The sequence below is a fragment of the Sturnira hondurensis genome, unplaced genomic scaffold (assembly GCF_014824575.4).
Source record: "Sturnira hondurensis isolate 20B ecotype Veracruz unplaced genomic scaffold, ASM1482457v3 Scaffold0002840, whole genome shotgun sequence".
Taxonomy (NCBI): domain Eukaryota; kingdom Metazoa; phylum Chordata; class Mammalia; order Chiroptera; family Phyllostomidae; genus Sturnira; species Sturnira hondurensis.
The window spans coordinates 16,617,860-16,634,774 of record NW_028075471.1 but is presented as its reverse complement, the minus strand read 5'-3'; the positions used below and the strand labels follow the sequence as shown (position 1 = coordinate 16,634,774).

At 37.5% G+C, this 16,915-nt stretch overlaps 1 protein-coding gene across 9 annotated transcripts in view; it reads right to left on the bottom strand.

The window, feature by feature from the left end:
* Window positions 1-705: 705 nt before the first annotated feature.
* Window positions 706-16,915, bottom strand: part of MITF (melanocyte inducing transcription factor) — a 238,059-nt gene continuing 221,849 nt past the window's right edge. For all 9 annotated transcript variants that reach the window (XM_037040933.1, XM_037040934.1, XM_037040935.1 and 6 more), the window contains 3 exons: window positions 11,649-11,724; window positions 8,253-8,400; window positions 706-4,205 (listed from right to left, as the gene is read on the bottom strand). In XM_037040933.1, coding sequence (XP_036896828.1) covers window positions 3,804-4,205; window positions 8,253-8,400; window positions 11,649-11,724 — 626 coding nt within the window. In that variant the 3' untranslated portion in view covers window positions 706-3,803. The remainder of the gene's footprint in view (window positions 4,206-8,252; window positions 8,401-11,648; window positions 11,725-16,915) is intronic.

Below are 16,915 nucleotides of genomic sequence, written 5' to 3'. Positions count from 1 at the left end.
AAGGGATTCAATTATTATATATTACAATTTAAGAAAAAAATCGAATTTAACAGAAAGCTGACAATACAATCAGAAGCATTATAGGAAGTTTCTTGTTCATTTTCTCCAGAGGTTCAAGCAGAATACTTTCTAAGAGGGCACAAGTTTAAGGTCTAGCTAGGGAATAAAGACATGTTTTGTCTGACACTTTCCAAGTCAAATCCAGAATTTATCAAATGATTTTAAGTGCTGTATTTAAAAAAAGAGAGAGAGAGAGAGCAAGCAGGAGCTGGCAACCTGGGTGTATTAAGCTTGCATTATTACAAATTTGTATTTTAAAAACCCAATATATTTTTTGTAAATATGCAAGCATTCATCTGATAATTTCTCTTTTTGTAAAACCACCTTTCACTAAAACATTTTAAATAACATTCCTATATCTAAAATGAAATCTTGACATTTGGGAGTTTAAAATCTCTTCAAATTCAGAGGTGAAAAAAAGCTGCATAACTATAATTCATCTGAGTGGAAGTCAAAATAAAAATATTTAAACCCCCCCAAATAAAACCTTACAATGGCATTTAAAATATAAAAATGTACTTACTGGCATTTTAAAATTTTCATGCAATTTGTTATTCATTAAATCAGAAGAACGTGTGCACTACCATTTTTGATAAGGCAAACAATATTCAAAATTGGCATTAACTAAACACAATCAGCCACCACTATGTGAAAAAAGAAATGCTTTAATGAGGCTATCAAGAACAACATTTCGATTATATCACTGGATACATTAATATTGATCCATAATATATAGTGCTATGGACCATACAGAAATTATTGCTGAATCCAACAGCAGATGACTACATTACAGTACCAAGCGTCCGAAAGAGACAGTCATTTGTCATTTTTTTCAAGAAATAGAGTTTTTTTAATACACTGTTATCAACACCAACTTTTCCCCAGTGCATTTTAAAAAAATATTAATAAGTGCATTCCTTTGTGCTCTATTTTGTATCATTTCACTTCCTACATATTTTATTTGTTCTTATTTCTTTATTTTAAAAAAAACAACCAGAAAGAACTTTGTCATTCTATGTATGACAGGTTGGTTGTATGGTTTTTGGCAAAGTCAGAAGGCTTGGTATTTCCATTACCTTACACAGAGGCAGGTGGACAAGTTTGGCATTTTTTGTCACTCCAGGTGGAAGCCCAGTCCCAAGTCACAATTTTGTACCCAGGGATGGGGGAGTGGTGTGGATCATTTTCTCATCACAGAAGGCAAGCCCAAACCACTGCCTCTTGGCTTAACTAGTCCCTAAAACAAATCCATACTCTATTTGGCAAAAAAGAAATAAATAAAACCACCCCTGAAGTTGCAGCATCCTGGGCTTACTCACCTGCCACTCCCAGAAACTATCTCTTAAGGAGGGGATGGGGAAGCAGGTGATGATGAGCTCAGGAGTTGTGAGACCCAGGACAGTGGCACGAGTTGCCAAGCTTTCTCTCCACAAAGCTTTCCATACTGTTGCTTAACCCTGGCCAAATTCCCTGGGCCTTGGTTAGTCAACCTGGTTCTATTTTTAAGAACTCTCCAAATTAGTTAGAGAAAACTAGCATCATACCATTGCAATCTTAGACTTTTGTACCCAGCTCCCCTTCCCCCATATAAATATGAAGAGAAAAATAGACAATGCTATGATTGTATCAATGCACACTATGGTACAATTAGCTTTTCATGCACACTTGCGTCACTGTTCTAGGAAAAGAGCTATCTATATAATTAAGGAGGTTGAAAGAATGGGAACTAATTTTCCCTACTCCCTTAAGTAATAAAGCTATAAAACTGATAGCGTCATCAAACTTCCAAGGATTCTCACTGCCCAATGTGCACGGGAACTATGTATGCAGTGAATTATTTTCACATAAGCCATCCATTCACACATTTGACAATCACTCTTTCTCCTTGAACCCTCCAACACCTATCACCAAATTACATTTGACATTTAAATTCATTTTCTTTTTTTAAAAAACCTTCCTGAATAAGGTTTCCTGATGAAAGAAGTTGGCACTCTGTCACTAAAATATATTTAATATTAAAAATATCTGAAGGAGAATTGGAAGCTCTTATATTGTCTACATAGGCACCATGCTACATGTTCCTGACTATAAACTTTCTCTTGCAGTACACTTCAGTCAGTGCTAGTTCAAAAAAAGACTACTGCTATATTTAAGGCACTTCATTCTGAATTGATATGCTTTATGCCACTTGCTATTCAATTGCAGGCTGCTACTGAGAAATTCCATTCAACAGCCTGGCTCTTAACATCACAGGTCATCTGTATAAAACACGTAGGCCTGATAGAATACATGTAAGACTGCTCTTATTGCATAGGACTACACAAGGAGATAATGCACGGAGACTACCTTTACAATATTGCTGCTTGTTAAACAGTTACCAAGTACCAGTAATTGGCCAATACAGTATTTCTCCTTAAAAAAATTCAGCAAGTCTGCTGAAATAAACCTCAATTTAAATGACAATAATGGGTATATTAACACTATGGTTATCAGTCTCCAAGAATATTGCTATTTTTATATCACTAAAAATAAATAAGTAAATTTATTCTCCCTAGAAAGCCAGTTTTACCTATTAATACTACATCTTAAATGTGTGAAAAAACAGTTCTGAGTGAGACTGTAATATACAAAATATTTGCAGAGCTCTTTAAACACATGAACTTTTCTTTCATGTGTATACAAAGAATGCAGAAAACCATCAGTGAATTGTAAAAATATTGAAAACTTGTTGTTTTAAGATGCATATTTTTACAAATTAACACAAACATACTGAAAAGAATGATGATAATAAAGAATCTGTACAAATCAAATGAACAGTAAAACATAATTTAAAAATAAAAATAGCAAAGCCAATTAGAAATGTGCCCAGATTGGTTTTCTTATCAAAAGTAAAATTGAAGGAAAAAAAGTAAAACACTTAGTGCTCCTCAATATTTTACTTTGAGAGGACATTAATTTTCATTTCAAAATAAAATATATCTTATGGAAAATTGAATCATACTCATTGATAAGGAAAATTATAATAGCAGAGAGTGAAGATTCAACCCCACATTTCAGAGCCTTGATATGTCCCCCTGCAATTTCAGTGATAAGTAATGTTTCATTTATTTTTTTCACCAGACAATCCTCCTGAATATGGCTGTATTTCTTTCTTTTGCGGAATATAAGTATTTCTTTAAATAGTCTGCAGTACAGTGATGCTATTGGGTACTGTATCTTTAAGGCAGTACCAACAAACACATTTACAAAATGGAAAAGGTTACTCTGAATTTCTTTTTTTCTTTTCTTCCGTCTCTCTGCCTGCCTGCCTGCCTGCCTGCCTGTCTCTCTCTCTCCCTATTTATTTTTGGTGGCTTTTTTACATTCTTCCAATTAAACTTTATATTTAATTTCCAAGGAAGTCACAGGCATAAAAATCTCCAACCTGTTTCACCCAAATAAGAATGGACAGAAATTTCCATGATGCAAAATCCTCTTACTCAGAAAGCTAACGTCTAGGGTGAATTCAATTCAGATATACTGTACACTTATTGTACATTACTTTGGAGGCATTTGTAGCTGTAAAATAGAATATACAAGTCTGTTTCACAAAATTCAAAAAATAAAATATATCCTGGCTATTGATAAAGCATGAAAAAAATTCATATTAAAGGGAAATTATCAAGACAACCCCTCAGGTCAATTACTAAATCTACTGATCAGGAAAGCAGCAGCTGTGAGGACAAAGAGCAGGGAAGACTTTGCTAACATGCATGCTCGGGTTCCTCCATGCTCATACTGCTCCTCCGGCTGCTTGTTTTGGAAGCTCCCGGGGACACTGATGAAAGAAGTGGATCAGTTACACCAACAGGAGAAAGAGTATCATCCATCAGGATGTCTTCTAGTTTAGAACCCATTTTCGTCGGGACACTATAGGCTTGGCTATTCTCAGCTCCAGTTCCAAGGCTGTTATTGAAGGTGATGGTGCCGTCCGTGAGATCAAGGGTTGTTGTACAAGTAAGGTCTGAAGGATGCTGAAGGAGGTCTTGGCTGCAGTTCTCAAGAGAGGGCTCTTGCTTGATGATCCGATTCACCAAATCTGGAGAGCAGAGACCCGTGGATGGAATAAGGGAAAGTCCATGAGCTCGAGCCTGCATCTCAAGTTCCTAGAAGAAAAGTCAAAATTAGACACTGAGACAGAGCACCGAGAGTTTCAGGGCAGTGAGACTATTCCTGTAGGTGGCACTGTAATGATGGATCCATGTCATTATGCATTTGCCCAAGTTTGCAGATGTACAACCCCAAGAGAAAAATCTATTGAAAGTGTAGGGATCCATAATGATAATGACATATCAATGCATGTTCATCAATTGTACCACATTTTGGTTGGAGATATTGATTATAGGGAAGGCTGTGTGTGTGTTGAGAAGAGCAGGAGATGTATGGGAAATTTCTGTACCTTCTGCTCAATTTTCCTGTAAACCTAAAATTGTTCCAAAAATAAAGTCTATTAAAAAAATCACACTTAGAGAGAAAACAATGAATAGTAAAATATTTTGCTCTTTTCAATTAATAATGCCATATTTTTTAAAGTAGAGTGTAAATGCCACTGGTAGTAAATGAAATGTTTTTAGGAGGTATATGGATTTTAATATGTATTAAGTATCGAGACAGTTTCTCACAGATGTTAATGTTCACAATGACGATAAGTTAAAAAATATCAAAATAAAATTTCAAAATGTGAGCCTATTAAAGAAAAACATTGTCCTGTGGTCCCTAAATTGTGCACTCACATATCCAGGGGTGCTGCAAAGAATTCACAGAGCCCTGGAGACATTTAAACATTTCAAGGGAAATGATGATACTACTGTGAGAACCACCAAACTCAAGGTATTTTACCTTTTCAACATTTCATTGTGCTATACTCTCTTCTATTGCATCTTATCATTGCAAAGCTGGATTTGGGGAGTATGGTACCTCAGAACATGATTATATTTGGAGATACTGTCTTTAAAGAGGTAATTAAATTAAAATGAGATTATTAGGGTGGCCCTAATCCAATATCCAATAGGACTGGTGTCCTTACAAGAACGACAAGATTAGGAAAGACACACACAGAAGGATGACAGTGTGGAAACACAGGGAGAAGGTGGCCGTCTACAAGCCAAGGAGGAACCAACCCTGCGGACTCCTGGAGAAAATGCAGAGGAAATAAATCTGTTGTTTAAACTGCCCAGTCTGTGATGTATATTATGGAAATCTGAGCTGCCTAATTGAATTCCTGTGTCAGAGACCTCATTTGAAAAAGTCTTCCGAATGGGGGCCTTCCCTCCCCACTTCCCAAGTATCCCTGGACCCTCCCAAAATGACCCCTAGAGGCCCAAATAGATGCCCCAATGTGCATTCTACCTCCTCATGCAAATTATATTCTTTCTATGTTTATGATACAATAATACAGTAATAAGAGACTATAAATTTGAAGCAAGTCACCTTGCTCCATCAGAGAGGGAGGGGTGTTCCCAACACGACATGGCCTCTCAACCTTTGTCCATCAGTGTTCTGTAAAAGCCATGTTCAGTCTATATAAAGGTTGTTTGATCCAGGGGATCTTTCTTCCGATGCCATATAAGGAAGAAATGAGAGTGTGAGATGTCACAGAATGTATAGAAACACAAGTCTCTCAGGCATCATTTTGAAGCCCTGGGCTGTTTAATAAAATGGCAGTTCAATGATATTCAGGCCTCATGCTCTTTCTTCTGTGAAAATTTTTGCATGCATCACTTAAAATGAAAATGAAAGGAAGCCCTTAGGTCCAAGCTGAGAGCATCCACTCTCGTAAATCTAAACCAAAATGCTAATAAGAATAGCACTCCCACAGATGTAGTTTGTCTTTTCAAACAAACAAACAAACAAAAAGCCCAAACAATACCATTCGATTAAAAAGCAAATATCTTACTCTTATCTTTTGTTATTTAGTTTAAAATATTAATCAGCTGACTAAAGCATTGCTTAGATTTCTGAATAATGTGACACATCTCACCTGCAGACCTCAGGCCCAAGGTACTGCAGATCTTCCCTAATTAGTCATGTGTCCATGATACAAAAGTACTAAAGGCTGCCTCACATGGTCACTGGAGGAAACCCAAGACGTTGCCACCATGGAATTTCCAATTCACATATTTTATAATATTCATATTTCACACAAATAGACACAGTTGGAAACTTAAAACCTATCCTCTTTCAAAACAATTATATTTTAATATTTGAATAAGGAAATAACTCATTAGTATAAATTGCTTTTATAAACTGATATACTAAGTTCAACAGATTACAGACCTATGGCCAAGGAAGAGGACGTGGAACAAACAACAAAAGCCAAGGGAAAGGAAAAAGAGGAAAGGAGGATTTTTAAATAACAGCTCACTCCAGCTTCACCACTGAGACTCTAAAATGAGCCCCCTAGAGCACAACTGTCTTCACCTCTCCACCCCATGGCTGAAGATCACTGCACTGAAGTGAGAGACATGACATCTAGAAATGCCAACCGTGTTGTGGGACACTAAAAAGATCAGAGACCATTATTATCAATGAATTACTCTGTTAAACACACCCAGTGTCTGGGACTCACATCACTAAAGGGAACATGCTGGTCTCTGAGGTGTCACATTTTGCGCCGCCATTACATAAATAGTTGCCTTGAAAACCTGAAATGTAACCACCGCTTTACAGCAAACTCTGGTAAAAGGTGGGTCCATCTACTCAAGGAGGAGGTATGGTATCAGTGATTCTTGCTGGTGGGCTGGCTTCAAAGTTAGCCATAAATTAAAAACACTCTAGCAAATCCCTCTGGTCATTAGCAGACTCAGAATAAGAGGTCTAGTGCCTAAAGAAGTGCCAGGAGCTGATGCTAAACAGGGATCCCCTATTCCATGCTTATACTGGTATGCATACTTCCCGAATACAATGACAGATGAATTCTGTGTATCATTAAAATTAGTATTTCTCCCACTAAGAACATATAGCATAAGTTAAGGATACACATGGTACAATTTCACTTTTTGTACTATTTCTTAAATTTATATCTTATTGATAAGACTCTCTGTGTGCCTCTAAGTTCCCTATAAACATGGGTTTTGATCATGAACCATAACCCCCCTAATACAAAGGCATCTTTGTATTTAACAACTACAGTCAATTCTCATTATTCACAGTAAATATTGCTATGAACTGAATGTATGTGGCCCCCAAAATTTAGATGTTGAAACTGAATTCCCCAATGGGCTGGTATTTGGAGACAGAGCTTTGGGAGGTGCTTAGGTAATGAGAATGGAGACTTCATGGATAGAATTAGTGCCCTTAAAAAAATACCCCAGAGAGTACCCCTGCCTCTTCCCCCAGGTAGGACACAGCAAGAAGATGGCTGTCTCTGAACTAAGAAGCAAACCCTCATCACCCTCTGCTGGTGCCTTAACCTTAGACTTCCCAGCCTCCAGAACTGTGAGAAATAAATGTTTGTTGTATAAGCCACTAGTCTATGGTATTTTTTATCACCGCAGCACAAATGGACTGAGGCAATACGTTCTACAAAGTTACTGTGAACACTGAATAGTGAATACTGAACCATTACTACTAGAGGAAATACAGGATTGGTTCCTGCAAGTCTCTGGTCGTATGATCATAATATAGCCTTGTTTCATGTGTTTCTGTTTAAAGACACCTTATTTAATATATAATGTTGACTCATTAACACTGAATTCACAGCCAATAGCACTGCGACTTATGTCGGAATGAACTTTAACTCCATACGACGCATCATAGTCTTCAGTGCTTAGGAACACTAGTCAACACTTCAGTATAATACTTAAAGGCCATTGCAAACAGCAAAATAACCCACACAAACCACAAAAATGAAAAGCATGGCACTAAACAGACTGCAAAAAGGACACTGGTTCTCAGTAGGAGCTGAAAGAAGAAAGCAGAGCCTCACCTTATGCCACCTGAGCAGAAAACGAGTTGTCAGGCAACTCATGCTTTTGCCCTGCACGTGTCTGAGAGCGACCACAAAAGTGCCACAAATGTTGATTTGGGTTACAAACAAGTTTTTATGAGTGGGCAAATTCAAACAGGGAATCCACATATAATGAGGATTGACTATCTTAGGATCATGTAAGTCAGGAACACACAGTAACCTTTGCAAAAGACATGCCCTGTACCTGTATTCTGAGCAACAAGTGACGGTTCGCATGCTCCAGTTTTTTCTGACGGTTTTCAAGCTCTTTGGCACGCTGCTGTTCTCGTTGCAGCTTTCGGATATAGTCCACAGATGCTTTTAAAATGGTTCCCTTGTTCCAGCGCATGTCTCTGTGATGAAAATGCAAAGAAACACACTTCTCTATGTTTTCAGGCATATTCAGAGCATGTAGCTTCTAAAGATGTGATAACAATTGCAGGTTGATAACAGCTATCATTAATTTAGTGCTTGCCACATGCTGGACAGTGTCCACCACCTTGTATACACTATCTTACTTAACTCGTTCAGACAAGGACCTGGAAAGGGAGGTAGGCTGTGTATGAGTAGAAATGGAAACTATTTTTGGCTCACCCAGGCCACAGAGCTAAATAAGGTGGAGTCAGGTCCTAAGTTTAGTTCTGCTGATTGCAAAATCAATTTTCATAACATTATATTAACTAGTTATAGCTTTCTAGGACTGTAAAATTAACTCAGGCAGACAGACAAAGCTGTGATGAAAAAAAAAATTCTCTCTCTCACTACTTGACTGTATGAGGCATAAAAGTGTCATCCTTAAATTTTAGCATGAATTTTCATGGGAAGGTTATCTAATTTCTGTCTTTATTTTCTCATCTATAAAGTGGTGATATTATACTTGCAAAAGCAGCCTCATATGTATGTTATTGGAATTAAAGGAGGCACTTTATATAAATATGCGGTGAAAAGTTTAGAGTGGAGTTCAAATAATGGAGCAAACAATGTGTTAAGGGCTGAATGTCATTACTAAATGGCTATCTTTAAATAGCATTTGCTATGTGCCAAGTACTTTTTAAAGAATTTCACATCTCACTTAATCATCACAACCTCAGTGGGTAGGTACTAACATTATCCCCATTTGACAGATTGGGAAACTCAGGCACAGAAAGGTTAACTAATTAGCCCAAGGTCACATAGCTGGGGAGTGGTAGAACCAGGAAGCCTAGGTTTTCTGGCTTCAGGCTCCATGCTCTTAAACCACTACTATTCTTTCTCGTGTGACTGAGTCCGCAAAACAATAAAATGAGGTAGGAGTATTCTGGTTTCCCCCTTTTTTAACAGAAGAGAAAAATGAAGTACAAGAGCTCAAGTATCTCCCCCAAATCTAGTCAGGCACTGCTTTGGAATTCAAACTCAGGCAGCCTGAGGTCAGTGCCTCTCAGTTTTTAACTACTACAACTCTAATGTACTCATATATATGAGAAAGTTAAAAATGCCGTTAAAATGCAGGTAAAAGTGAGATGAAAAATTTAGAGCACTCCAAAAAATAATTAAGAATGAAATTATAATTATATAAATGACATTTATATAGCACTTTAAATTAATCTGAGCCCCTTTATAGACAATATTTATGATGATAATGATATAAACAAAAGCAACTCAATGTATGAAAAACCTCCTAAATCATAATCTATAGCTGCTCAAAGCGGATTGGAAGTATCAGGTGGGCCATGTGAAAGCAGGACCATTAATTAATACAAGTCACCAAGTAATTGATCCTCACATAGGTTAGATAAAGAACAGAAGAGAAGTTCTCCCATGAGAGGTAGAGTTACAGCCCTCTGAGAATTCCAGGGGTTGGATTCCTGGGGTCTGAACACCAAAGATGGCAACCCAGGATGTATCCTGAGATTGAGACAACTTACTTAATGTTCAGGGCTAGTTCAAAGAGACAGAAACTTAAGCAGCCAGAGAGAAACATAACTATAATAAAGGATGCCTTCATGAAACCCGTAAGGTAAAAATCCAGTTACATAGCTACACAGTTTTTAGGAAGAGATTATTTTAACAAATTACCTGGGGGTTTGCTTCCTTGTGAGACCCATCCAATTATTGTTCTGGGTTTAAAAGAAGGGTTTTTCAACTTTTTTTGGTTGTTGTAATGAAAAAGACCCTATTTCACACAGATGTGCACACAATTCTCTAATATACAAAGCAACAAAAGGCCATCTACACTAGGGAAGCAGAAAGTATGGGGCTGAGACACTAGTCAGCGAGACTGTGTCTCCATAGCTGCTTCAAAGTCTACTCCAGAAGCCTGGTATGGGAAAATCCCCATAACAGATTATAGTCTACCATGTCTTAAAACAATGCCTGCAGTGAGAAGATCATTATCAGTTCAGATTATGAACATATGTAATCAAATACAATGGGGAAAGAAGATATGCAAATGGAGGCTTTCACTCCAGCCCCATAATTTCTTGTGTTGCTAAAGAGATTCACATTCTACAGTTTAAAAGAATATGTTAAAAAGTGAAAGCTGATAAAGAACAGGAAAATGGGAATTCAATTTCAACTATCATGCAAGACTGACTGTAGAAAATGAAGGTCACAGCCCCTTAGTAGGATAAATTTGTGCTGCAGAACTGAGAGTGTGAACGTTTGAGTTTCAAACGGCTTTCCTTGAAAAACCTGGAAAGTACAATGTTGGTGATGGAAATTGTGCTTGAACATTCATCAGAACCACCTTACAATAGGCAATAGTTTATATTTTAGTTTGTCACAAATTCCCTGACAATAATATGAATAGCAAATTTAATAAGCTTTGCATGAATAATGCTTGATTTCATCTTTACATTTTATCAGGCAGCTAAAAGGTCATATTCACAGGCTAATTTCATTGAATGCCTATGCATGCCATTAAAGTGTATACATCTTCTAGCTGCTTACTTCAAATGGGCCAATTTCTAATGGACAAAAATTGTACATTTGTTGTCCTATTTGCTGATGATGCTAGCAGGAAAATTATCTTTACAACTGTTATGTCTGAAAGCATAGAGGGAAGGGAAGAGAGACTGAAAGCTGAATTCCAATTAGATGACCTATACTTAGAAAAGGATTAAAAATTACTTTTTTTCTAGAAGGGTAAAACATACAAAGAGCATGAAAGTTAAAAAAAAAACAATTGAGCAAAACTATTAAACCTGAAGTCTCCAATATCAGCTCTCAGTGCCTATAGATATTGTTCAAGTTGAAAACCAGGCAACAAATCCTTGCTTCAGCAGCTACTGAAATCACTGTCCTACATAAACTGTTAAAAATCATTTTGTTTAGCACTTGGTGTTTATTTGCCAAGGATTCTCTGATTTCAAAAAGCCATTTCCTTATACCCAAAGCTGCATCTCATGTCCAAACATCCCTTTGTACAATTCGGTGTCCTTATGTCAGAATCTTAGTTTGATGAGACTAATCAAAAGCAACGTTAAGGAGTACTTAGGATGAAAGCAAAAAGAAGGGGGACTTCTTCACACTGGTTTTTATAACGGTGTACTTTTTACAACATATGATAAAACATTAAGGTACAAAAAAATTACGATGCAGATTAACATGCAATTGTACTCACGGATCATTGGACTTGGGAATCAAAGTACCTAGTTCCTTAATGCGGTCATTTATGTTAAATCTTCTTCTTCGTTCAACTTCAAAAAAAAAAAAAACACAAAAAGAACTATTAGTAATTGTCACATTCGCATTAACACATCACAGCATGCATGTATAAACTTCACCGCTTAGGACCATGAAAACCTAAACCTCTATTTCCATTTTTACCATGGTTTTGGTAATGAGGTTAAACTCCTTTTTAAAATGAGCTACCTTTAACTTTTAACAAAGCCCTGAGATACACATTTCTCATCTCACTTAATCCTATAACAACCCTGAAATTGGAGTTACTATCCTCATTTACAAGAAAACAAAACTACTGAGGAAACATTAGGGACTTGACTAGGATACCCAGCAATAAGTAGGGAAAGGCCAGAACTAAACTCTGGCCCTGCAGACTAGGTTGGCAAACTCTCTGCAAAGGGCCTCCCAGTGAGTACTTCTGGCTCTGCTGGCTAAATGGCAACAATGAAGCTAGGTAGGTCCTTACATAACAAGAGAGAAAACAGATTTCTATGAGATCAAAATGGGGTAATACTGACCAGGTACAATTCTTTGCAAAGAAAGTCTACAAATGAGAAGCACTGGGTGCCAAAATTTGGATTTTATATAATTTTCACATATTCCAAAATATTATTATTGTTTTGATTTTTTTAACTTTAAAATGTAAAAAACATTCTTAGCTCATAGGCTACACAAAAAGTCCAGTTTCAGCCCAGTGCTACCCAACAGAAACATAATGCAAGTTACGAATGTAATTTTAAATGTCCTAGTAGCCATATTAAGAAAACAAAAAGAGGTAAAATTAACTTTAATATTTTATTAAACTCAATATACCCAAAATATTATTATGTTAACATGTAATCAATATAAAAATTTACAAACTTGGTATTTACATTCCCTTCTTTGTACTAAGTTTTGGAAATCCAGTGTATATTTTACACGGACAGCACATCACACTCTTACCCACCCACCTTCCAAGTGCTTGGTGGGCAGACTTGATGGCACAGTGGCTACAGTCCAGATGACCCACCCCCAAAGTCATGCCAGAATCTTTAACTATATCATACATCCTAACAGCATTCCCATGATATAAACTAGCTGTTTGTTCAACTAAATTATCACCTTCTTAGGGGAATATGAAGTAGCAAAGCATATGAGTTAATCAATGTTTCTAATTTAACTATAGTCTGCCAAATAAACTACAAATAACTTAAGGTCTAGTAAACTGAATTAAAGATGTTAACATTTTACTTTAAACATACTATAACCTAACACATGTTTATTATTAGATTATTGTGTATTAGATTAATGTAGATTATAATATATTTATATTTGACCCACTTAAACAAAAAATATCACTCACTACTTTCATAATTATGAGGAGGAACCCCCAAAATGCACAATTTACTTATTTTTACATGTTTAAACTTAATTAACCTTCAAAGTACTCTCTATTTGATGCAATACACATACCAAGACTTTTTTCCTCTGCTCGAAATAGTTTTTAAACCCACCAATTTTGATGCCTTTTAGTGCTTCTGCTGTTTTTTGTTTCACTTCTTCCACATTGGTAAAATATTACCCTTTAATTTTTTTTTCATTCAAGGAAATAAAAAAAATGTTGCTTGGGGAGAGATTGGGTGAACGAGTTGGGTGGGACATGGGGGTCATGCCATTTTTGGTCAAAAACTGCTGAACACTCAGTGCAGTGTGGATAGGTGTGATCGTAAATCACCCATCATGAAATGGGCAAATGTGCTGACAGGGTCTTAAAAAAATTTCACTGAAGCCCAACACAGCCTCTCACAACAACGCCAGCTGGTACACTAATACAGATGGGTTCCTAGAGCAGTCACCTAGCAGGGGAACCCTGTACTACAAGGGGTCCACCCTTTCATGTTTGGGTCCCTCCTTGTACATGCTGTCTTTTTAAGTTGAGTGATTATTCTATCATTAAATCAATCATATATATATATATACATATATATATATATAGTAATATATGTATTACTACTGTCTAATCATTAGGCTTTTATAAAAATGTAAATAACAAGTGATATGCAATGGTTCTAAAGAAGAAAATGTTGCACTTCTGATCTTCTAGCCTCTTCTAACCTCCTCTCACAATGTTTTCTTACCTTTTCACGGCATATAGTAATCATAAAAATTCGAACAATACTGAAATACACAAAATGAAATATAAGTCTCCTATGATCCTGATAAAACTACTGTTAAGTACCTTATATATCTGTGGTAATCTGTGGTAATTGTTTTTACACTCTAAAACTAATCACACACATGGCACCCAGGCCACAGTTTTTCAGCTTCTTCAAGATCCACAATCACTTCCTAGTGTCTCATTTCATCTCCCGGTTTTGAATACCATTCGTGTGCTGATGACTCCAACAGTTACATATCTAGGCCAGGCATCTTCCTGGAACTCCAGACCTGTAGGTCCAACTATCTGATGCCGCCACAAGGAGATCTAACAGCAGCTAGACACTCCAAACTGAGCTACTGCTCTTCTCTATTCAAACAGCTCCACCCACAGGTTCCCCGACCTTGCTTAATATGACTCTGCCCTTCCAGGTCCTCAACAGATCCTTGTAATCAATTGTGCACTTTTAGTCTTCTCACATACCGCATCTAATTCATCATCAAATTCTGTTGGCTCTACCTTCAAAAATACTTCCAGAATCTGTCCACTCCAACCTCCACTGCTGCTAATAGAAGCCACCATTATCTCCTGCTTGGATTACTGCAATCCTATTAACTGGTATCTGTCTTCAACCCATGCCCATACTTCCCATCTCACCTAGGCAGAAGCCAAGTCCTGAAGGCATCCAATAAGCACCTGGCAGCCTCTCATCCTTCTTACCTCATTTTCTACTCCTCTCCCACTCTGACCATATTTTTTATCATGACTCATCTGTGTTCCCCTCCTCAGAGCATGAACTTCTTGCTATTCCTCAACCACTTTATAGTGGACTTCATACTGCTGTTATCTCTGCCTCAAACACTCTTTACCAAATATCTGAATGGCTCTGGCCTCACCTCACTGAGGTAGTGACCCAAACTGCCATGTTAGCCTTCTTACCCACCCTATTTAAAACTCAACCACCACTTCTCATGCCCATCCTGACACTCTACACCCCTGGCTGCACTTTGTCTCCTCACCTAATATCCACATAATTCATTCACTGACTTACTTATATAACTTTCTACCAGCTAATGTATGTTTTTCTGTATGTATGTTCACTGATGCATTCTAAGCTCCCATATGAACCTGGCACATAGGAGGCTCCCATAAGTATGTTTTAAATAGTGATACAATTATAGTACAAAAATGGTAACGATGATTCTGCATCTATCTTTTCTCACTTAATAGCCTATTGTTGACATCTCTCACTGTCAATATTATCACATTTTATTTTCAATTCAGCACCTTCTCAACTCAATTATTTTTCATTACAAAAGTGATACAAGCTCATAAAAACTTACAAAACATAGAAAAGTGGATAAAGGAAGAAGTAAAAGCCACTGCTTTACGCCATGGAACACCTATATTCCTGAAGTCACTGTCAACAATAAAGATTACTCCAAGATCCTCTCCCACTAACATGCATCCATAAACATACGTGCATACACACACATGCAGGCACGTCCCTATATAGTGTGTACCTTGTGCATAATGGGATACTGTACACATCTTTCTGACTGTTACTCAGTAACATCTTGTAGACATTGAGTTAAGTAGACAGATAAAACCATTCTTCTTAAGAGGTACTTGAGCAGCCCTTATTTGGACGTACCATAATTTATTTAAAAGTCTTCACTGATAAATATTTTGACTGTTTCCAAGTTCCCTCTCTTTTTTCAATGGTATAGGAAATACTTTTGCCAGGGCTTTCATGAACATTTTATTTCTACCATAACACTTATCCTATGCTGAAAACACCACCTTAATGTACTGGTTTGCTCCTGCTTTCTGTCTGTCCCTGACTTGACTGTAGACTTGCAGGGGTGGAAACCTGTCTGGTTCATGCCCGAAGAAAGTGCCTTACACGTAACAGGGCTCAAGCAACACAGGGAAGAAATGGATGTGTTCTTCTGCACATTTTGGCAAGTACTGTTACAACAGAAATTCCTAGAAGAAGAGGCCTACCAGTGGGCAATCTAGCCTTGAGTATTAATTTCTAATGGCTAGATGAGATTTTAGGATTGTTTTGTAGCCCTCAGAATTTAAGCTAACCACATTTGCACTTTATTGGGAACTATAAACTTGAGAGATTAGGTGCCTAAGGTGAATATTGTTTCTGATAAATTTTGGATAATGCCTAATTATCTTATTTATAAAAGAACTTTAAAAAGAGAAATACTTAAAAAGAAGATTACTTAGAAGCTAGAGGAGACCTTAGAAATATTACTCCAAATCTTGTGGTTAGGAGATGAGGAAAGCTGCTCAGAACTTGCCTGGGAACTGAGAAGGGCAATATCCATCAGAAACAACTTGCCCCTGGGACCCAGCAATCCCATTCTCAGCAACTAACCTGGGAAACTCACTCCCCTGATTGTGAAACCGAAGGTCCTTATGACTTTGATTAAATTTAGCTTTACATCATAGCTCTAGAAATCATTTCTCTGTGTGTCTTGACTCCCCAGAGACCTAGCCTTTCCCCCGGGTAGTCAGCAACCCCCCAGGCAGCAGAAGACAGGAGCCCAGACCTGACTAATGGTCACAGGGTCTGGACCTCTGGCCTGATAAAGATAACATCTTGACCTGGGTTATGTTTCAGCTCCTGAGCCCTAAGGTGGAATGACCCCCTGGTTACTTTACCATGAGACTGGAAGGAGCGATGCCAGAACAGACCTTATAGCTGGCACAGATCTTGACAGATCTGAAGGAATGATTCATTACCTGTACCTCGCCTTTGAGTAGTCAGCTCCCAACACAACCCTGAACCACTAACCCACCAGGGAGCTCACTCAGGCTTTCCAGCATTTGCTTCCCATTCTCCTGGGTGGCACCATTTATAATAAAATAGCCAGTCTCCCTCCACTGCAGCTCTCAGTACTTAGTGTTTGGCTCTGCTAGTGCTGGGTGGGCAGACTCTTTTCTGTTTTGTGACAAACACAGATGTTCATGGTGGCTTGCTTACCACAAGGAGAACTGGAAGCAACACTTAGCAGGAGAGAGTCACGGTGTGGAACATGTAAGCCACAATT